The sequence below is a fragment of the Polyodon spathula genome, chromosome 31 (genome assembly GCF_017654505.1).
Source record: "Polyodon spathula isolate WHYD16114869_AA chromosome 31, ASM1765450v1, whole genome shotgun sequence".
In the NCBI taxonomy this organism is placed as follows: domain Eukaryota; kingdom Metazoa; phylum Chordata; class Actinopteri; order Acipenseriformes; family Polyodontidae; genus Polyodon; species Polyodon spathula.
In genome coordinates this window covers 3292563-3315107 of record NC_054564.1, presented here as the reverse complement: position 1 = coordinate 3315107, position 22545 = coordinate 3292563, and the positions used below count along the sequence as shown (strand labels likewise).

Genomic DNA, 22545 nt, shown 5'->3' with positions numbered 1-22545 from the left:
ATACATGTATTCAGTTTAATCACATTTCCAAAAAAGGATAACATTCTAAACATTTACTGTATTTAAAAACTTTGAAAACTTTCTAACCCTCTCTAAAACAGAATGAAAAAGCATTTGAACTGCAGATTTCAATTCTAACCCTCTCTAAAATAGAAGGAAAAGGTGTTTCCTGAACTGCAGAGTTTAACAAAACAGTCTAAAGTATTTTTTTTTCTGTCTGTTCTGGGAATGATGTTGCTTTAGAAATGTTTAGCTCAGTTTTTTCTGCTGAAACAACACACTGAAGCAGCTGAAATGGGTTTTAAAAATCTCAGTGCAAGCTTTCTGTTCCTTTAGGAATACTTACTCAGGAAATAGAAGATGACAACCTAAAACCGTTTGGGAAAACGTATATCCCATCATCATATGTTAAATACCTAGAGTCTGCTGGCTGCAGGGTAACGCCAGTCAAGTAAGTACAAGCCCTTCCCTTTATATTAACACTGTATAGTATAGTATCAAATACCATCACACTCCGGTTCCCTGAGCGGATCATCTGGTAAAGGAACAAACGCATGGTGTGCAGGAGTGAAGTAGACAGATGAGTGCAGATAGATATATACTGTATATTCATTTAAGCGGTGAATCCAGTGATTTTGTGCGTATATATGTGTGTGTCCTTTATTTTTTTAAATCCACAGTTTCTCGGTTTTCATATTGTTTATTTTCAAAACTTGCAGGTTGAATCTGACGTTGCCTGAATATGAGAAGATTTTTAATTCAATAAATGGGTAGGTGTGTAAAAACAATTCTGATTTAGCTTTCATTGATGTAATTGAATACACAAGTTTGCTAGTTTGGATCGTACCACTGTGCTTTCTTATCTGAACAACAGATGGAACCACCAACATCAGCCAATATTAGCTCTTTATATACTGTATGTTGTTTTTTTATAAACTTTTTCAAAGTTAATCCAAGCCACAGCGATGAGGGTATGGAATGGGTTCCCAAGCCACATTTGTTCATGCTGAGTCATTGAGATCCTTTAAGTTCGAATTTGACAACATTTTGGGATCAGTTAAGACTTGGAACAGGACAGGCATTGGTGTTCTTATGTTCTACTAGGGGTTCACAGAGTCAAAAATTCTACACTGTTCTGTACTGTATAATGGAATGCCATAGAAATGGTAATGTATATTTCTGTATGGGAAACATTCATGATTTTGCTGATCAGGGCTGTTTCTCCCCTGGTCAGGATGATGTTCATTGGCGGTGCAGTTAATTTACGGACCTCAGACTTTGCCAAGGCCGCAGCAGTTTTCTACAAGCTTGCGCTGAAGGTGAGGTTCGCAAAGAAGCAAAGTCACCGGCGCTTTGTAAACTCCAAGCATCTTAACTGATACCAGCGGTCTTGCCTTTGTTCCTCAGGGAAAACATACATGGACATTTCACACGCCTGTGTTCTTTGTGCCTCTTTTTTCATCTGGCATGTGTGTCGTGGTAAATACTGCAGGATACAAGAACTTTGAAGAGAGCCTGAGTATAGAAGTAAAGGGAGGAAAAAGCTGGCCTCCAGTGGGGCTTATCTTTATTAACTAACCGCTTCCTCCCCTTCGTCAGGCCTACATCTCAGGAGACTATTTCCCTTTGTGGGGGACCTGTCTGGGTTTTCAGCTGCTCACGGCGCTGGTTTCCGGGGACGACCTGCTGACCAACGCCACTGTAGAAAACAAGGCATTGCCGCTCAACCTCACAGCGGGTAGGCAGAGGCCAATATGATACTAAGACTAAAGTATTTTTATTTGATAACTTATCAGGGATGTAAATAAGACACCTATTGCATAGCAGTTTCAGCCATTGCAGGTTTTGATTTGGCCACAGTGTATAGGTAACAAGCTCAGGTGTGTCTTATTAAACAACCAGTAAAACAGAATTCATCAAACTGCTTTGCAATGGGAGCTTTATTTCCACACCTGGTTATAGTTTATAAGGCAAGGTAAAGGGGTTGAATTATATATGTTGAGAGGTTTCCTGATTTGGAAAATAATTTCACAGGGAGTAATATAAAGTATTTCACAGCACATCGCAACATTCACAGGTGGTGTCCAGTAGAAATTAAGATTTTCACAACCCTTAGATGCTATGCTACAGGGCTTACTTTGTTTTTGTTCGCGAAAACTCAAATTTCTAGCTTTGCTAGATCAAACAAATTTATCCACAGCATTACAAAGTAACAGTAATAATGTAAACAAGAGCACTTTACTTCATTAGTATTTTCTTTCCAGTTAAAATTAGTGTATTCATCTTTGTAATTTCAGGTGCTGAAGCTACAGCTTCTCTTGCAAGACACAAACAGATAGGGGTTTGTAGACAGAGCCAGACAAACTGTTATGCCTACATTCCTTTGTGTCAGCAGAACAGAGTGGTACATCTCAGTGGCATTTTACAGAGAGAGAAAGAAGCAATACATACATTTAGAAGTGGAAAAGAATGTCTGCATTATGCTACAATTAAGAAATCAAATGGTTTTCACTAAAGGAGCATCCAGAACTCTCATTCAATTCAACAATTTGAAGTTCTATTTTATTTGAACTTTACTGTTCCACCTCATTTGTAAAATAGCATATGCCTGCCTTTAATTTCCTTACAGTCAATATGTGGTTCTTACTGCAATTAGTCAAATTCTGTGGTTTTTATTTGTTATGATATGTATGTTCTCTTTGACCATGAATTCAGGAGCTGCTCTTCATAAGAACATAAGAACATAAGAAAGTTTACAAACGAGAGGAGGCCATTCGGCCCATCTTGCTCGTTTGGTTGTTAGTAGCTTATTGATCCCAAAATCTCATCAAGCAGCTTCTTGAAGGATCCCAGGGTGTCAGCTTCAACAACATTACTGGGGAGTTGATTCCAGACCCTCACAATTCTCTGTGTAAAAAAGTGTCTCCTATTTTCTGTTCTGAATGCCCCTTTTTCTAAACTCCATTTGTGACCCCTGGTCCTTGTTTCTTTTTTCAGGCTGAAAAAGTCCCTTGCGTCGACACTGTCAATACCTTTTAGAATTTTGAATGCTTGAATTAGGTCGCCACGTAGTCTTCTTTGTTCAAGACTGAACAGATCCAATTCTTTTAGCCTGTCTGCATATGACATGCCTTTTAAGCCCGGAATAATTCTGGTCGCTCTTCTTTGCACTCTTTCTAGAGCAGCAATATCTTTTTTATAGCGAGGTGACCAGAACTGCACACAATATTCAAGATGAGGTCTTACAAGTGCATTATACAGTTTTAACATTACTTCCCTTGATTTAAATTCAACACTTTTCACAATGTATCCGAGTATCTTGTTAGCCTTTTTTATAGCTTCCCCACATTGCCTAGATGAAGACATTTCTGAGTCAACAAAAACTCCTAGGTCTTTTTCATAGATTCCTTCTCCAATTTCAATATCTCCCATATGATATTTATAATGTACATTTTTATTTCCTGCGTGCAGTACCTTACACTTTTCTCTATTAAATGTCATTTGCCATGTGTCTGCCCAGTTCTGAATCTTGTCTAGATCATTTTGAATGACCTTTGCTGCTGCAACAGTGTTTGCCACTCCTCCTACTTTTGTGTCGTCTGCAAATTTAACAAGTTTGCTTACTATACCAGAATCTAAATCATTAATGTAGATTAGGAATAGCAGAGGACCTAATACTGATCCCTGTGGTACACCGCTGGTTACCACACTCCATTCTGAGGTTTTTCCTCTAATCAGTACTTTCTGTTTTCTACATGTTAACCACTCCCTAATCCATGTACATGTGTTTCCTTGAATCCCAACTGCGTTCAGTTTGAGAATTAATCTTTTGTGCGGGACTTTGTCAAAAGCTTTCTGGAAATCTAAATAAACCATGTCATATGCTTTGCAATTATCCATTATCGATGTTGCATCCTCAAAAAAATCAAGCAAGTTAGTTAGACACGATCTCCCTTTCCTAAAACCATGTTGACTGTCTCCCAGTACCCTGTTACCATATAGGTAATTTTCCATTTTGGCTCTTATTATAGTTTCCATAAGTTTGCATATAATAGAAGTCAGGCTTACTGGTCTGTAGTTACCTGGTTCAGTTTTGTTTCCCTTTTTGTGGATCGGTATTACGTTTGCAATTTTCCAGTCTGTCGGTACAACCCCTGTGTCAAGAGACTGCTGCATGATCTTGGTTAGCGGTTTGTAAATTACTTCTTTCATTTCTTTGAGTACTACTGGGAGGATCTCATCCGGCCCAGGGGATTTGTTTATTTTAAGAGCTCCTAGTCCCTTTAACACTTCTGCCTCAGTTATGCTAAAGTTATTTAAAACTGGATAGGAACTGGATGACATGTGGGGCATGTTGTCAGTATCTTCCTTTGTAAAAACTTGTGAAAAGTAATCATTTAACATATTTGCTATTTTTTTTTTCTTCCTCTACGATTTTGCCATTTGTATCTCTTAAACATTTAATCTCCTCTTTGAATGTTCTCTTGCTGTTGTAATATTGGAAAAACATTTTGGAATTGGTTTTAGCCCCCTTAGCAATGTTCATTTCTATTTCTCTCTTGGCCTTTCTAACTTCCTTTTTGACTTGCATTTGCAGTTCTGTGTACTCTTTCTGTGTACTTTCTTTTTGGTCCTTTTTTAATGCTCTGTAAAGTGCCTTTTTTCGCTGAATATTTTTTTTAATTGATCTATTAAACCATTTTGGCAATTTAGTTTTACATTTAGATTTGTCTACTTTAGGGATGTAATTGTTTTGCGCCTCTAGTACTACGTTTTTGAAGAACAACCATCCTTCTTCTGTGGGTGTTTTCTCTATTTTACTCCAATCTACTTCTGTTAGTCTCTGTTTCATACCTTCATAGTTTGCTTTTCTAAAATTGTAAACCTTAGCTTTAGTCTTTACTTTTGAGGATTTAAAAAACACTTCAAATGAGACCATGTTGTGGTCTGAGTTTGCCAGTGGTTCTCTGACCTCTGTTTTAGTTATTCTATCTTCGTTATTTGAAAAGACTAAATCAAGGCATGCCTCCCCTCTAGTGGGTGCCTTCACAAATTGTGTTAGGAAGCAGTCATTTGTCATTTCCACCATTTCTATTTCATCCTTCGCGCTACCCACCGGGTTTTCCCATTTTATTTGGGGGAAGTTGAAATCCCCCATTAGTATGGCTTCTCCTTTGCTACACACATTTCTAATGTCATTGTATAACAGATTATTGTGCTCACCGTCTGAATCTGGCGGTCTATAGCATGCTCCTATTATTATGCCCTTTTGAATTTTTGTCTGTTATTCTGACCCATATTGATTCGGTTTTATTTTCTTTGTCCATGTTTAACACCTGGGCTTCAAGACTGTTTCTTATGTATAGCGCTACCCCTCCTCCTCGTCTGTCCTGCCTGTCTTTCCTATACAGTGTATACCCACAAATATTATATTCGTCCCCATCACTCTCAGATAACCACGTTTCTGTAACACCTATCACATCATAGTTACCTGTTAGTGCAGTAGCTTCAAGTTCTAGAATTTTGTTTCTGATACTTCTAGCATTTAGATAAATACATTTAATGGTTGTCTTACCTGAGTTGTTGTTCTTGTTTTGATGCGGTCTCCCTTCTGTTTTTTTTGTTGATTTCTCCCCCCTTCCTTTCTAGTTTAAATGCTTCCGAACCTGCTCGAGGATCTTTTCTCCAAGTAGACTAGTTCCCTTGTTATTTAAATGCAGTCCATCCCGTCTATACAGATAGTCCTCGTTGTAGAAAGTGGTCCAATGATCAAGATAGGTGAAGCCTTCCCGTGTGCACCACGTCTTCAACCATTGGTTTTGATTAATTATTTCCAGCTGTCCATATGGTCCTTTGCAAGGTGCGGGTAGTATACCAGAAAATACCACAGTTTTGGTTTTCTCTTTTAATTTCCTTCCTAGCTCTCTGAATTTGTTTTGCAGGGATTTTGGTCTGTCTCTTCCAATGTTGTTTGTACCGATGTGGACGACTACTACCGGGTCGTCTCCTGTTCGTTCTAGGAGCCTGTCCACGTTTTCAGTGATGTGCTTGACCGAGGCTCCCGGAAGGCAGCACACTGTTGTAGTAAGGGGGTCCAAACTGCGAACTGAACTTGCTGTGTTTCTCAATATGGAGTCCCCAACAATCATGACCTCCCTTCTTTTTGCTGTCTGGTCACCACTGTCAATGGGGTCCTGGATGTTGTTCCTTTCATTCTCTTGTTGTTGGTTCTGCTCATCAAAATTCTGAAGTGACTCAAATCTGTTGGTTGTTTTGATTTCTGGTGGTTGTGTTTGACGAAGTTTCTTTTTTTCCCTGCTTCTGCCTACCTGAACCCAGCTGTTCTGACCTTCTATCTCCCTGGTGGCTTTCAGTCTGTTAGGGGTGATGCAGACTTCCATGAATTGTGGGTGTGCCAGTTCCTCAAGATCCTGTTGCTGTCTCATTTCCTCCAGCTCCATTTCTAGCATGCTTACTAGTTTATGCAAATCCTGGATCGCGCGGCACTTTACGCACACTTGGTTTAGCTCCGCTGGGTTTTCTCGGATTTCCCACATCAAGCAGGTGTCACAGATTACTGGCTTGAAGACCATGTTGAGGGTTTTTTTTTTGAAGTTTAGTTTCTTCTGCAGCTGTCAGCCTGCTTTCTTTCTGCTTCGAAACTGCTCTGTACTTTTCCACGCTGTACTTCTCCCACTCGCTGTCGCTTCCACTCGCTGTCGCTGGGAAGACTGCCTCGTTTAACTGCGTTGTTCTGCTGTGCTGTCGGCTCCTCCCCTCGCCCGTGTCTCAGAACGGCGCTGAATTTGAATCAGCTGCTCCGAGTTTCAGCTTGTATGTTATCAGAAAAACACACGCGGCTGTGTTTCCCCAATGTCCTCTGTTTTCTGATTAAAGCAATTCAAGATGCAATTTCTCCTTTCTGCTTCGAAACTGCTCTGTACTTTTCCACGCTGTACTTCTCCCACTCGCTGTCGCTTCCACTCGCTGTCGCTGGGAAGACTGCCTCGTTTAACTGCGTTGTTCTTCAGTACTGTTGCCTGCCATAGACATCTGCAGTGCTGGCTAGATCAGACCGTGTCTGTAACTCTTGTCCGTCACTTATCCGCCCGTCACATATCCGCCATGATTAACCTCTTCTGCAACGTTGGTTTTGAAGGGAAGGGTGGAATGTTTCAGTGCACCATTAGGTTGGGTCAGATGTCCAGGGGCAGTGGGGGGATGGTAGAAGAAGGGCAATGCCTGCTTGCTTGCTAGATCGTAAATTCCAGGTTGAAGTGAACATAACAACTGCAACGGAGGGGGGCAATCATGCCCCACAGCTATCCTCTATTGGTTGAGTATATGAGTTTAGGGGGTAGGGATGGATGAATTGTCTCCTGAGTGCCAAATCCTGATAGGAGCAGGGAATTTTATGTAGAAACTGTATAACCCATGTATGTGCTTTACCCCGGCAGAATACACTAGTTACTGATGAAGTGACTGTTATTCTCCGGAGCGCTCTGTATTTTGATGACCACTGCAATAAACCTTTGATGCAACGATCGGTGTGATCGATTGTCTCTGATCATCTCTGCACTTCATTTTGAGACCCTACAGTTTATTATTGAATATAGAAGATTAGTTCAGAGACTGTAGATTGTACCAAAGTTTTTGTACACTATGTTGTATGTGCTCCGTGCGCTGCCATTGCTGGTAGTGTCACGTGAGCTTCTTGATTTCCTGCCTGTCTCTTAGCAGCAAATCCACGAACCCACAAGGTAGACGGCTACCCTGTCACATTAATACCCTGTATCTTTCTAAACAAGGGATTTAGGGGAGCTCCCTCGTAAAAGCTGAATATCAAAACCATAATTGTGTGGCTGTAGTAATTGTTACAGCTGTGTATAATGGTATATAAAACAGGATTCATTCATCCAACTTTTTACATGTTCTGCCTGACTCTGGTCCCACCGCAGTCCGATATGCGACGGATTACTCTATTATTTTATTGATATATTTATTGCATTTATGTAGAGTTTTTATACAGATATATTGCAAAGCACTTTATGGTACATAGCAGAAAAAAGAACAAACCACAGTACTAGTATTAGTAAGCGCCAGCACCCTCTAGTGCACAACAGAATATTGCAACAAAACAAAAGAAAACTGCATTGAGTTAGATGGCGATGGCTCTTAGACACTTTGGATGATCTAGCCCATAGATATCTATAGCAGGCAATTAAAACTGAAGAGAAGCTCCTGAATTCAGCTGAAAGCAGCATAGACTTATGGGAAGTGTTTCATCAAGGTGTGGAGCAGTGAGCTAAAGGGAGGCTTAGTTATAAGAGACTTCATTTTGCACAGTTTGAGTAGCCAGAACTTTTCTTTGGGGGCTCTCTCGCCTAAACTGCACAAAATGGCATCTCTTACATAAGAGACACGCGACAGATAAGCAGGGCTTCTGATTTCCAGTGTTTTACCCTGACTTCTACTCTCCTTTTAAAAATTCACTTTATACCTGTAAGCCATTTGTGTATCTAAATCTGTGAAACAACTAAATGGGCTTTTAAATCATACATCTTTTATTTGAAAGCAGAAGCAACTCCTCTTTATTAATGTAAATACAGTTCTGTATAACGACTGTCATGGTGTGTCCAGCATAAAATACTTTATTTTTCATTATAGCTTTAATAAAGACTAGTCGCTTATTAACAGACATAGAAGGGATACAATATTTTGTTGTACTTCTTTGTAACATATTTTAGTGTTTCAGATACAGTAATCTTCATGCGTGCCCCAGCTATAGAAACTTCCCCCCCCCCCCCCCCTCCCCCCCACACTTTTAAAACCAACGTTCCGCCACTGTGTTTGTAAATGGCAAATCAAGGCTTGGCTAATTTAAAAGCCCTTTAGCTGTTTCACAGAAAAAAGCAGAGCAGACATTAAATGAATTTTACAATGAACACTTTTCTCGGTTGTGATTGAGATACACAGATTGCTTAACAGGTATCAATTTAACTCTTAAAGGAGAGTAGGAAAGTTGGGATGGCCCTACACATAAGGTATTATCTTGTTGTTTTAAGATGCAGAATCCAGCCGAATGTTCCGGAATTTTCCTCCTGAGTTGATGAAATCTTTGGCGCAGGAGCCACTGACTGGAAATTTCCATCACTATGGCATTGCAACACAGGCAAGTATCCCAGTGGAGTGCATATAGCCAAACACATTGAAACAGCTCTAACCCATTCACATGGATAGTACTGGGTTCAAACATTAAAGGGCATATGGATTACTGATATGATATTAACTGGTCATCAGCATTGCACTGTTTGGGAAGACAGTGGTAGTTTGAACTCTTAATCTCAACAAGAATCATTTTGTTAAAACATAAAACATTTCTGTGACGTCACCCTTTGATCTTTTGAGTGATTAATTCTTCAAAGCTTTTAACTGAAAGTGTCTGTGTGGCTTTGAAGAGAAGGGGAGGGTGGGACAGATAGGGTTAACGAATCCAGTTTGTGCACGAATCCACAGAAAACTGGATTTGTCAACAAAACCACATCAAAACAATTAAACAAAAAAGCAAATATCATTATGCAACAATCATTTCAACAATGAGTTAATTTATAGTAGTACACAATTCAACTCTAACACTTAGTAAAGGGTTTGCGATTTCAGTTTAGCATTTCATATAGCTTTTGCATTTCTTTCTTTAGCCATTGTTCAAACAAGCTTACAGCCCACTTGCATTTTACCCGAGTGCTTCTCAAACCGATCGCTGGCAATGATATTTAGGTCTTCATTGGTTGTAGGTTTGGCGACTTTCCCCTCCATTCCTGGTTCACATTCCTTTGGTTTTTTGCATTTTTATTTCCCTAATGACACTTTCATGTTCTACATCTAAAGCACAGTAATGGCTTCTGTCTTCCTTTACAACTTTTGTCTGTGTAAGTGGGATCTCAAACTCAAACTTCGAGGAACTCATGACAACATTCTCACTGTATGAAAGACTGTTTGAACTAAGCATAACAGAGCAAAAACCAAATCCAATTACCAAATTAACGATCAATTGAATCTCATTATCGAACAAGTTTCAAGTATTGAATTATTTTTACGGATTCAGCACTTGTCGTTGTTTATCCCTTACTTAAATTACATGGTGCTAACAAAACAATTCTAGTAATTCTTACCAAATCTATATTGCCATAATTTCATAGGACTCAGATTTTCCTCTATGAAAAACACACATTATGGTAAAGGTGAATTTGTTTTTTTAATCTTAATTTTCTTTAAGCTGTTAGTGAAGAAAACGTAAAATCACTCCGCGCAGACTCAAAGTATCGATCACTCCGTGCAGACTCAAAGTATCGATCACTCCGCGCAGATTCAAAGTATCGATCACTCCGTGCAGACTCAAAGTATCGATCACTCCGTGCAGACTCAAAGTATCGATCACTCCGTGCAGATTCAAAGTATCGATCACTCCTTGCAGACTCAAAGTATCGATCACTCCGCGCAGATTCAAAGTATCGATCACTCCGTGCAGATTCAAAGTATTGATCACTCCGCGCAGATTCAAAGTATCGATCACTCCGCGCAGATTCAAAGTATTGATCACTCCTTGCAGACTCAAAGTATCGATCACTCCGTGCAGACTCAAAGTATCGATCACTCCGTGCAGACTCAAAGTATCGATCACTCCGTGCAGATTCAAAGTATCGATCACTCCTTGCAGACTCAAAGTATCGATCACTCCGCGCAGATTCAAAGTATCGATCACTCCGTGCAGATTCAAAGTATTGATCACTCCGCGCAGATTCAAAGTATCGATCACTCCGCGCAGATTCAAAGTATTGATCACTCCTTGCAGACTCAAAGTATCGATCACTCCGTGCAGACTCAAAGTATCGATCACTCCGTGCAGATTCAAAGAATCGATCACTCCGTGCAGATTCAAAGTATCGATCACTCCGCGCAGATTCAAAGTATCGATCACTCCGCGCAGATTCAAAGTATCGATCACTCCGTGCAGATTCAAAGTATCGATCACTCCGTGCAGATTCAAAGTATCGATCACTCCGTGCAGATTCAAAGTATCGATCACTCCGTGCAGATTCAAAGTATCGATCACTCCGCGCAGATTCAAAGTATCGATCACTCCGCGCAGACTCAAAGTATCGATCACTCCGCGCAGATTCAAAGTATCGATCACTCCGCGCAGATTCAAAGTATCGATCACTCCGTGCAGATTCAAAGTATCGATCACTCCGTGCAGACTCAAAGTATCGATCACTCCGCGCAGATTCAAAGTATCGATCACTCCGCGCAGACTCAAAGTATCGATCACTCTGCGCAGACTCAAAGTATCGATCACTCCGCGCAGACTCAAAGTATCGATCACTTTGCGCAGATTCTTCAGTGCTGCACTTCCGCTCATCTTTAAAGGATCCCATGATGGAAAGTCCACATTGAAAACATGGCAGTCATAAGAAAAGCAGTGTTTGATACTCAAGTATGAGCCAATATGTCTACTTTGCTTTAAGAAAATAAATGTAATCATTTAGCATGCTCATTGTCTAAAAAAATGAAACATTCTGAATTGTTTTTCCTACAAATACTCACACCTAGAAGCAACTCCCCTGTATTGGATGCGTTCCTTCAGCGGGAAGTGCAGCATGGAAAAGAGTGCAAAAAACCTGTTTTATTGTTTTTAAATGCTGTGAAAATATATCATTAAAAATCAGCGGAAATAAAGTGGAACCTGTCACATCCGCTTTATTTGGATTGTATCTCAGAGGGAGTCGTTAATGTCGGAGCATTCGGGTACTTCATAAGAAAGTTTACAGACGAGAGGAGGCCATTCGGCCCATCTTGCTCGTTTGGTTGTTAGTAGCTTATTGATCCCAGAATCTCATCAAGCAGCTTCTTGAAGGATCCCAGGGTGTCGGCTTCAACAACATTACTGGGGAGTTGATTCCAGACCCTCACAATTCTCTGTGTAAAAAAGTGCCTCCTATTTTCTGTTCTGAATGCCCCTTTGTCTAATCTCCATTTGTGACCCCTGGTCCTTGTTTCTTTTTTCAGGTCGAAAAAGTCCCTTGGGTCGACATTGTCAATACCTTTTAGAATTTTGAATGCTTGAATTAGGTCGCCGCATAGTCTTCTTTGTTCAAGACTGAATAGATTCAATTCTTTTAGTCTGCTGAAAATGGCATGCCTTTTAAACCCGGGATAATTCTGGTTGCTCTTCTTTGCACTCTTTTCTAGAGCAGCAATATCCTTTTTGTAGTGAGGTGAAAGAAAATCAGTTAAACTTATTGTAAATCAAAGCCCTGTAATACAGTATCAGGCAATTTACAACACAGCATTCCAAAAACAGTTCTTACTGTGCTTTCTGATGCCAAAGTAATGTGACAGGGTTTACTGCACCATAACTGTGTGCGAACCGAGACAGAAGTGGTGTTCTAAACAACACCAGAAATGTGTGAACACAAACTGGCTTTGCAGGTGACCGAGAAAATCTTGTTTCAGCTTTTTAGTGGTACAGACATTGTGTTGTTCTCTTGCTTTCTTGTTTTCTATTATTGAACATTGTTAAACTGGGCAGTTTCTTTATGTGAAGTGAAAGCATGTAAAAAGTGAAACAGAATTCCCAAGCGCACTCAGGTGGGTGAGCACACCAACTAAATATAGTACAAAATATAGATAGCATTTTTGTCTCTATTTTCTGCAACTGCATCTATTCTGTCCTGCTAACAGATGGATTTACTGTTTTAGACTCATAATAAAATGTACATTGATTAGATTCCTTTTGTACCATTCAATTGGTAGCAGCATGAGGTCCTTCAGTTAATAGATGGTATCACATCTTACAGGATCGGATATGATATAATTTGATAGATATTGCGCTTGTTTATGCCGTGTTTTATGTTTTCTGGCAGACATTTGAAGGAAATGAGAGACTGGAAAGTTTCTTTTCCATCCTGTCTACGAACAAGGCTAAGGAAGGAGTGGAGTTTGTTTCAACAATAGAAGGTGACTTGTGAACAAGCCAAAGGACAATACTTTGTTTAAGATTGCAATGCACAGTTTGAACATATTTTTGTCACATAAAAAGGCATTTAATATTATCAAATTAAGTAAGAAATAACTTAGTGTTAGGCAGAAGTGTAGAGTACAAATCAAAGGAGGTTATAATGGGGTTGTGTAATGCACTGCTGAGACTGCACTTACTGCGTTCAGTTCTGGTCCCTGCATTACAAAAAGGACATTGTGGTCATGAAGAGAGTCCCTCAAATAGCAGCCAGATTAATCCCAGAGCTAAAAAGTATGAGTTATGTAGTTATTAGTTAGGCAACCGAATCTATGTGGCCTAGAACAAGAAGGGTTTCGGTATACTTTGTGGAAGTGTTTAAAATCTTAAAAGGAGTTGATAAACCCTAGCCAATACTCCAAGTGCAACAGAGAGACCTGGGCCAGAGGATACAGTTGGAAACTAGGTGGAGACAGACTAGAAAGCCACAGGATGTGATGACTGAAACAGAACACGATACACAAAGTGAATCCAAACAAGAACCCATTAGTTAAGATAACTAATATTTTAGACCTTGTGACAGGACAGCGTCACTGGCAAGCTATTTCGCCAGGAAGGGAGACTCGGACACAGAAGCTGCAGTTTTAAAAGCACTAACGGGCACTTTAATAAACAAACACAGAACCAAAACACTAATCGGACACGAACCAAAACACATTAATAAATAAAAAGGCACAAGGGCCAAAAGAAAAGGTCAATACAAAAACACTCAGACATAAACACGCAGGACACAAACACAGCATCACGAAACACCTTCACCGACATTAAACCCAATACTAACCATTACTAACTAACACCTGTGATCACCCTGTTTATATACCTGTGAGCACCATATTTATACACCTGTGATCACCCTACATATACACCTGTGGCTCGAGCCTTAATTAATCATTTAATTATTTATTCAATTCATGGCTCCAGCTACATTCCCACATGTTTTAACAGGGAGCAATTTAAGCCTCTCCCTACCAACTCATTATTCCACACAGGAACACATACACACCCTGCCACACTGCCTCAGATCTGTACCAGCTTCTCTTTACTCCACCAACAGTCTACTTTTTGCTCACCCATCTTATTTAAGTGTTAAAACCAATTCAAAGAGTGATTCGCCTCAAGGATGTAGAATCACAGGTCCCATTTAATAACGAGTTTAACTGCTGGTACTGTGCCAGCATTGTAAGGATATTAATCGGAATTGTTAGCATGGATACATATGTTACTAACATACTCATTCTTTTTAGTAAATTATAGTATTGCTTGGTTCTAAATGATACTTGGAACTCATTATTGCTTTTTTCATCTGTAGGAAAAGAATATCCCTTCTATGGAGTCCAGTGGCACCCAGAGGTGAGTCGGTTTCAGTGGCATCCAGACCTGGAGTTCCCTCACTCGGTGAACGCGGTGCGCGTGTCCTACCTCACTGCGGATTTTTTTGTTAATGAAGGTACTGTTTTTTCTTTAATTGCATAGGATTTACAAAGAACTGTTTTCTTATCAGTAGAACATAATTCCCTCATTGTTAGAGCTTTGTTTACTGAAATTATTTTGAGTTTCTTTCAAAACTGCACATTTGAGGTGTATGTAGTGAGTAGGTGTGCATGGAACTACTTTGCTAGTTACAATAAAAAAGATTTTAAAGCATTGGCTACTGTTAAAGATCTTTAAACCCAATTCGCCATGCTTCGTTTGAGTAAATCACTGCCCTCCATTACAGAACACTCATGTGAGTAAGATCTTATTATAGTACATCATTTATGATGTTCAGATATGAATTTAAATGTATATGGAATTTGACACTTCATATGATTCATGCTTAGGAATCATTCATATTTGGGGTTGTGACAGGGTAGCCAAGGGTTGACAGCTGACAGAAACAGCACAGGCAGGCACTCGGGTGAAAATCGCTCTTTTGTTAAAAAAAGAAAAAAAATACGAGTAGCACGAGTAGCAATTGTTTTCTTTTTACTTTAATTTTAAATCTTCTCCGCTTGCTCTTATTCTGACCTCTGAACACCCGCCTCAGACACAGAAGAGCTGCATGCTTATAGACGTGTGACCATCTCCGAATTAGCGCTCAATTCATCCGTTCTGGAGACGGTCACATTCTGCACCAGTTTTGTGGGATGGGGCTTCCCCATCCATGCTGCCGAACAATAATAAAATATTTTAAATAAATACCAAATACATTCAAATCATATCAAAACATACTTGTTTTAAATAAACACAACCCCATACATTTTATAAATACACACACAAATTCACCCGATCACAAACAACACGTTCTTTTAAATATAATACATTCTCCTGTCACCAATAAACAACAAACAATACATATGTTTACAAGAAGGGCTTTGCCCTACCCCCTCTATGTGCAGTGCTTTTGTACCCTTTTGAAACCTCCAAACAGAAGGGGTACAGTTGTAAAAAAAAAGTTTAAAAAAATAAAATAAAATAAAAAATAAAAGCCCCAGGCTTATGCTATAAAATTTTAAGTCAGCCACATGTTTAAACATTTATCCTTGTCAAAAATATGTAGACCAAGCTTTAAAATTGACACAGTAGTACATGTACAGTACATCACGTAGCAGTAAATGTTCCTTGTGGCCGATTTTTATTTTATCTTTGTTTTTTAAATTGCACACACCAGCAAACCCTCTAAGTTGGCATAGCCAGCTGATTTTAAGGACGACCCAGGAAACAAAAATGTTGACAACTATACATTTAATATCATTGATGATGTAAAACATGATGCAAGTATCCAGTCAAATAAAGATGAGGTAAAATATAAACTTAATTCAGCTTTCTTAAATAAATGCTGTCTTTTCTTTTAATGTTCTTAAGAACATAAGAACATAAAAAAGTTTACAAACGAGAGGAGGCCATTCGGCCCATCTTGCTCGTTTGGTTGTTAGTAGCTTATTGATCCCAAAATCTCATCAAGCAGCTTCTTGAAGGATCCCAGGGTGTCAGCTTCAACAACATTACTGGTGTCAGATTCTACTACATCACTTGTTAATTTCTTGTTTCTTTGGATCTCAAATGCAACTTGCTTACATCAGAAAGTCACTCCCTTTTAATTGTTAAAGGGCAAAAAAAAAACTATGCACACTTGTTAATTTCTATTTTTGTGGCACCTTCCTTTCCCCCTGTTGTATGAGCTTTAATAATAATAATAATAATAATAATAATAATAATAATAATAATAATAATAATAATAAAACCTTGAACCTACAAATGAAGCCTCACGAAACCCTTTCAGTGCGGCACACACAAGGCAAGAGCTCTTGAACTTGAGCTAATCATCCACTCGTTTGTGCCTGTTTGCAATACTAACCATTTAATATTATAAATGTTTATTTTAAACGCAAAGTTGACATTTTCTGCTTCATTTTATGTTGCAATGGAAATAAAAATGTAAGTAAATACAGTGCTATAAAAACAAGCACTAATTTGCTTATGTCATATAAGTTTAATAATAATAAAAAAGGTTTAAACCTTAGAGTCTGTACAGCTTAAAACAAACCTTAACGTTCTGTTAATAAAAAAGTTTAAAATGACCTCTTGATTTTTCACTCCGTCTGTGTCTTCTATGGGAATCAAATCTGAAAGCTGCTTGTTTAAAGACTGGGTGCTTTTTATATTTCTCTGGATTGCCATGTTAGTCTCCATCAACGCCAGGTCACAAAGTAAAAGCCATAGTTACTGTGACGAGTATTTATATTATGCCTCCATGTTTTCTGCAGAATACAGCTTTCCAACGCCATAATCAGGGGTTCACATAACTGGTACATCGCAGGTACTCATTAGGGTGACGACCCGTCCCTAATCGGGCGGGACTTGAAGATCAAGTCCCGGTCCCGGGCTTAATGCCTCCGGGATGGCATTTGTCCTGAATTCGTAGACGCAGTGCATGCATGCAATCTTAAAAGTTTAGCGCCACAGTCAAACCATAGCATATCTGTTTATAGCACATCATAGCACCACCCCTGTCACATTATTTTGCAATGCCTTACACCCGCTTGCCAGTTAAAACAATTTAAAAAAATGTATGTGTATATCCAGGCGTTCCCCCAGAAACCTTTCACATGGTACGCGCAACTGAACCACACTGACATCTCACATCATGCCGATAACAACTCTGCATCAACATGCGGTAAAGTGTTTCAGTCAGGGTGCTGCATTTCTGTTCTTTCCTGAGTCTCCCTTTTTAAAAATGAATAAACACAGCACGCTGCATGCCATCGAGACAGAACGGCAACTACAGTGACAGTCAAATAGTCCACAACAATAAAAGCTACAAATAAACCTATTTGAAATACAGACTTAAAGGAAAAAGTAGCTCACAAATATATGCTGGTTCCATTTCTAATATTTTTACTCGCACAGTCATTACAACTAATCAAAAAAAAAAAAAAATGTAAATATACCCCAGCATAAGAAATGTCAGGTGTCCTGTTCTTACATTTTGAAAGTACTTATGCGGACCAATAAAAAAAGCAGACTTAGTTATTGTTGTATAAGACGCAAACGTAGCGTCAGTATGTTTAAGATGAAAGCATTTCTAATGAAGACAGAGCCAGTGCTCCCGGTGTTAAGGTGAACTGCACATGCCTAATGTATGGATTATTCCAGGAGAGTGGGGTATACAGGGTTTGTCAACACTGTCCGTGATCAACCCCACCCACCCCACTCATTCGCTCCACAAGTGAAACAGAAAAGAAATATATATGTATTGTAGCAATCTCGGTTAATGCTAGCAGGCGCATCACACAGAGCAAAGCAACCCACACAGAGTTGGAGGGCGGGAGCGAACCCGGGACACTTAGCACTAAAGCATAGCACCGATATCGCTGTACAAAAGAGCCGGCTCCTTTTGCAAGGAGTGTATACCAGGCTTATATCCCTGTGTGTGATTACGTCACCTACCAGCCCCACTGCTGCCTGTCCCAGTGCACGCTACAGTATCTTCATTTTCGCCAGCACCTTCCTTCCGTTCCATTATTTTCACAGTTTTCTGTAATGTGAACTGTAGAACTGCACTGTAAGAACATAAGAACATAAGAAAGTTTACAAACGAGAGGAGGCCATTCGGCCCATCTTGCTCGTTTGGTTGTTAGTAGCTTATTGATCCCAAAATCTCATCAAGCAGCTTCTTGAAGGATCCCAGGGTGTCAGCTTCAACAACATTACTGGGGAGTTGATTCCAGACCCTCACAATTCTCTGTGTAAAAAAGTGTCTCCTATTTTCTGTTCTGAATGCCCCTTTTTCTAAACTCCATTTGTGACCCCTGGTCCTTGTTTCTTTTTTCAGGCTGAAAAAGTCCCTTGCGTCGACACTGTCAATACCTTTTAGAATTTTGAATGCTTGAATTAGGTCGCCACGTAGTCTTCTTTGTTCAAGACTGAACAGATTCAATTCTTTTAGCCTGTCTGCATATGACATGCCTTTTAAGCCCGGAATAATTCTGGTCGCTCTTCTTTGCACTCTTTCTAGAGCAGCAATATCTTTTTTATAGCGAGGTGACCAGAACTGCACACAATATTCAAGATGAGGTCTTACAAGTGCATTGTACAGTTTTAACATTACTTCCCTTGATTTAAATTCAACACTTTTCACAATGTATCCGAGTATCTTGTTAGCCTTTTTTATAGCTTCCCCACATTGCCTAGATGAAGACATTTCTGAGTCAACAAAAACTCCTAGGTCTTTTTCATAGATTCCTTCTCCAATTTCAATATCTCCCATATGATATTTATAATGTACATTTTTATTTCCTGCGTGCAGTACCTTACACTTTTCTCTATTAAATGTCATTTGCCATGTATCTGCCCAGTTCTGAATCTTGTCTAGATCATTTTGAATGACCTTTGCTGCTGCAACAGTGTTTGCCACTCCTCCTACTTTTGTGTCGTCTGCAAATTTAACAAGTTTGCTTACTATACCAGAATCTAAATCATTAATGTAGATTAGGAATAGCAGAGGACCTAATACTGATCCCTGTGGTACACCGCTGGTTACCACACTCCATTCTGAGGTTTTTTCCTCTAATCAGTACTTTCTGTTTTCTACAAGTTAACCACTCCCTAATCCATGTACATGTGTTTCCTTGAATCCCAACTGCGTTCAGTTTGAGAATTAATCTTTTGTGCGGGACTTTGTCAAAAGCTTTCTGGAAATCTAAATAAACCATGTCATATGCTTTGCAATTATCCATTATCGATGTTGCATCCTCAAAAAAAATCAAGCAAGTTAGTTAGGCACGATCTCCCTTTCCTAAAACCATGTTGACTGTCTCCCAGTACCCTGTTACCATATAGGTAATTTTCCATTTTGGATCTTATTATAGTTTCCATAAGTTTGCATATAATAGAAGTCAGGCTTACTGGTCTGTAGTTACCTGGTTCAGTTTTGTTTCCCTTTTTGTGGATCGGTATTACGTTTGCAATTTTCCAGTCTGTCGGTACCACCCCTGTGTCAAGAGACTGTTGCATGATCTTGGTTAGCGGTTTGTAAATTACTTCTTTCATTTCTTTGAGTACTACTGGGAGGATCTCATCCGGCCCAGGGGATTTGTTTATTTTAAGAGCTCCTAGTCCCTTTAACACTTCTGCCTCAGTTATGCTAAAGTTATTTAAAACTGGATAGGAACTGGATGACATGTGGGGCATGTTGTCAGTATCTTCCTTTGTAAAAACTTGTGAAAAGTAATCATTTAACATATTTGCTATTTTTTTTTTCTTCCTCTACGATTTTGCCATTTGTATCTCTTAAACATTTAATCTCCTCTTTGAATGTTCTCTTGCTGTTGTAATATTGGAAAAACATTTTGGAATTGGTTTTAGCTCCCTTAGCAATGTTCATTTCTATTTCTCTCTTGGCCTTTCTAACTTCCTTTTTGACTTGCATTTGCAGTTCTGTGTACTCTTTCTGTGTACTTTCTTTTTGGTCCTTTTTTAATGCTCTGTAAAGTGCCTTTTTTCGCTGAATATTTTTTTTAATTGATCTATTAAACCATTTTGGCAATTTAGTTTTTACATTTAGATTTGTCTACTTTAGGGATATAATTGTTTTGCGCCTCTAGTACTACGTTTTTGAAGAACAACCATCCTTCTTCTGTGGGTGTTTTCTCTATTTTACTCCAATCTACTTCTGTTAGTCTCTGTTTCATGCCTTCATAGTTTGCTTTTCTAAAATTGTAAACCTTAGCTTTAGTCTTTACTTTTGAGGTTTTAAAAAACACTTCAAATGAGACCATGTTGTGGTCTGAGTTTGCCAGTGGTTCTCTGACCTCTGTTTTAGTTATTCTGTCTTCGTTATTTGAAAAGACTAAATCAAGGCATGCCTCCCCTCTAGTGGGTGCCTTGACAAATTGTGTTAGGAAGCAGTCATTTGTCATTTCCACCATTTCTATTTCATCCTTCGCGCTACCCACCGGGTTTTCCCATTTTATTTGGGGGAAGTTGAAATCCCCCATTAGTATGGCTTCTCCTTTGCTACACACATTTCTAATGTCATTGTATAACAGATTATTGTGCTCACCGTCTGAATCTGGCGGTCTATAGCATGCTCCTATTATTATGCCTTTTGAATTTTTGTCTGTTATTCTGACCCATATTGATTCGGTTTTATTTTCTTTGTCCAGGTTTAACACCTGGGCTTCAAGACTGTTTCTTATGTATAGCGCTACCCCTCCTCCTCTTCTGTCCTGCCTGTCTTTCCTATACAGTGTATACCCACAAATATTAATATTCGTCCCCATCACTCTCAGATAACCACGTTTCTGTAACACCTATCACATCATAGTTACCTGTTAGTGCAGTAGCTTCAAGTTCTAGAATTTTGTTTCTGATACTTCTAGCATTTAGATAAATACATTTAATGGTTGTCTTACCTGAGTTGTTGTTCTTGTTTTGATGCGGTCTCCCTTCTGTTTTTTTGTTGATTTCTCCCCCCTTCCTTTCTAGTTTAAATGCTTCCGAACCTGCTCGAGGATCTTTTCTCCAAGTAGACTAGTTCCCTTGTTATTTAAATGCAGTCCATCCCGTCTATACAGATAGTCCTCGTTGTAGAAAGTGGTCCAATGATCAAGATAGGTGAAGCCTTCCCGTGTGCACCACGTCTTCAACCATTCGTTTTGATTTATTATTTCCAGCTGTCCATATGGTCCTTTGCAAGGTGCGGGTAGTATACCAGAAAATACCACAGTTTTGGTTTTCTCTTTTAATTTCCTTCCTAGCTCTCTGAATTTGTTTTGCAGGGATTTTGGTCTGTCTCTTCCAATGTTGTTTGTACCGATGTGGACGACTACTACCGGGTCGTCTCCTGTTCGTTCTAGGAGCCTGTCCACGTTTTCAGTGATGTGCTTGACCGAGGCTCCCGGAAGGCAGCACACTGTTGTAGTAAGGGGGTCCAAACTGCGAACTGAACTTGCTGTGTTTCTCAATATGGAGTCCCCAACAATCATGACCTCCCTTCTTTTTGCTGTCTGGTCACCACTGTCAATGGGGTCCTGGATGTTGTTCCTTTCATTCTCTTGTTGTTGGTTCTGCTCTGTTTAATTCACAGTACTGTACTTGTTTGCGGACCAATGAAATAACAACTTCCCAAGACAGCTGTCTGCAAGCACCTGTGCAATGGGGTCGTAATGTAAAAACAAGGCCTCATTTTTCAGGTTTTTTTCTGTTACTTTGGTGAGATCGATTTATCTAATAATTTAGCAAAAACACTTTACACCAACTGTCATAAATGTGTTAATAGCTTAAAAAAACATCTGGAATTTTTTTGCCCCGGATCTGCATTGATCACATCAGTAGCCCAAGGGGACTGAGTAAAAGCGGAAAAACGGCAGTTAACTGAGATTTTTTATCTCTGTAAATTAAAACATGTTTAATAAGGTAGTTCATTAGCATCATGGACTCCCTACTGTTACTTCAGGAAAGGAAGTACAAGGCTAGTACTAATTGGGGTCTATGAAACCAGCTGTAAATTTTTAGTTAATTAGATGAGAACTAACATCCCTAAAGCAGTGGTTTTCAAACTTTTTGGGCCCCGTACCCCCTTCTAAATAATCTAGTCTACCGCGTACCACCATCTGAGATAGGGTAATAACACCATGTAACAATTTTTTTTTTTTTTTTTTTTTTTTTTTTTTTTTTTGGTTCCTGGGTAGTAAGAGTTATTTCCTAATTGCTTATGCCTCAAAAGTATAGAAAATGGCTATTATTCCCCACAAACTTTGCTTTTGTGACCAGGACAGTGATATTTAAAAATATCACCATTTCCAATGGGAAAACGGGCAAATGTGTGTCTTTTCGTTCACATAAAGACAGAAAAAAACAACATATGAATCCAAATTAACATGTATTTATACTAAAGTAATACAAAAATGACTACAAAAGATTTAGAAGTGAGTAGTTTTTCGAGAATCTCGAAAAAGTCTGGAAATTGAGGGGAAATTGAGTCTTTC

At 39.2% G+C, this 22545-nt stretch overlaps 1 protein-coding gene across 2 annotated transcripts in view; it reads left to right on the top strand.

Moving 5' to 3' along the window:
• Positions 1-22545, top strand: part of LOC121302983 (gamma-glutamyl hydrolase) — a 30469-nt gene that overhangs the window by 5732 nt on the left and 2192 nt on the right. The window contains exons 2-8 of one of the 2 annotated variants that reach the window (XM_041233360.1): positions 337-451; positions 720-770; positions 1235-1319; positions 1600-1738; positions 9066-9172; positions 12924-13017; positions 14385-14425. In XM_041233360.1, coding sequence (XP_041089294.1) covers positions 337-451; positions 720-770; positions 1235-1319; positions 1600-1738; positions 9066-9172; positions 12924-13017; positions 14385-14425 — 632 coding nt within the window. Of the gene's footprint in view, positions 1-336; positions 452-719; positions 771-1234; positions 1320-1599; positions 1739-9065; positions 9173-12923; positions 13018-14384; positions 14523-22545 lie in introns of both variants that reach the window. The other variant, XM_041233359.1, reaches the window with a different exon arrangement.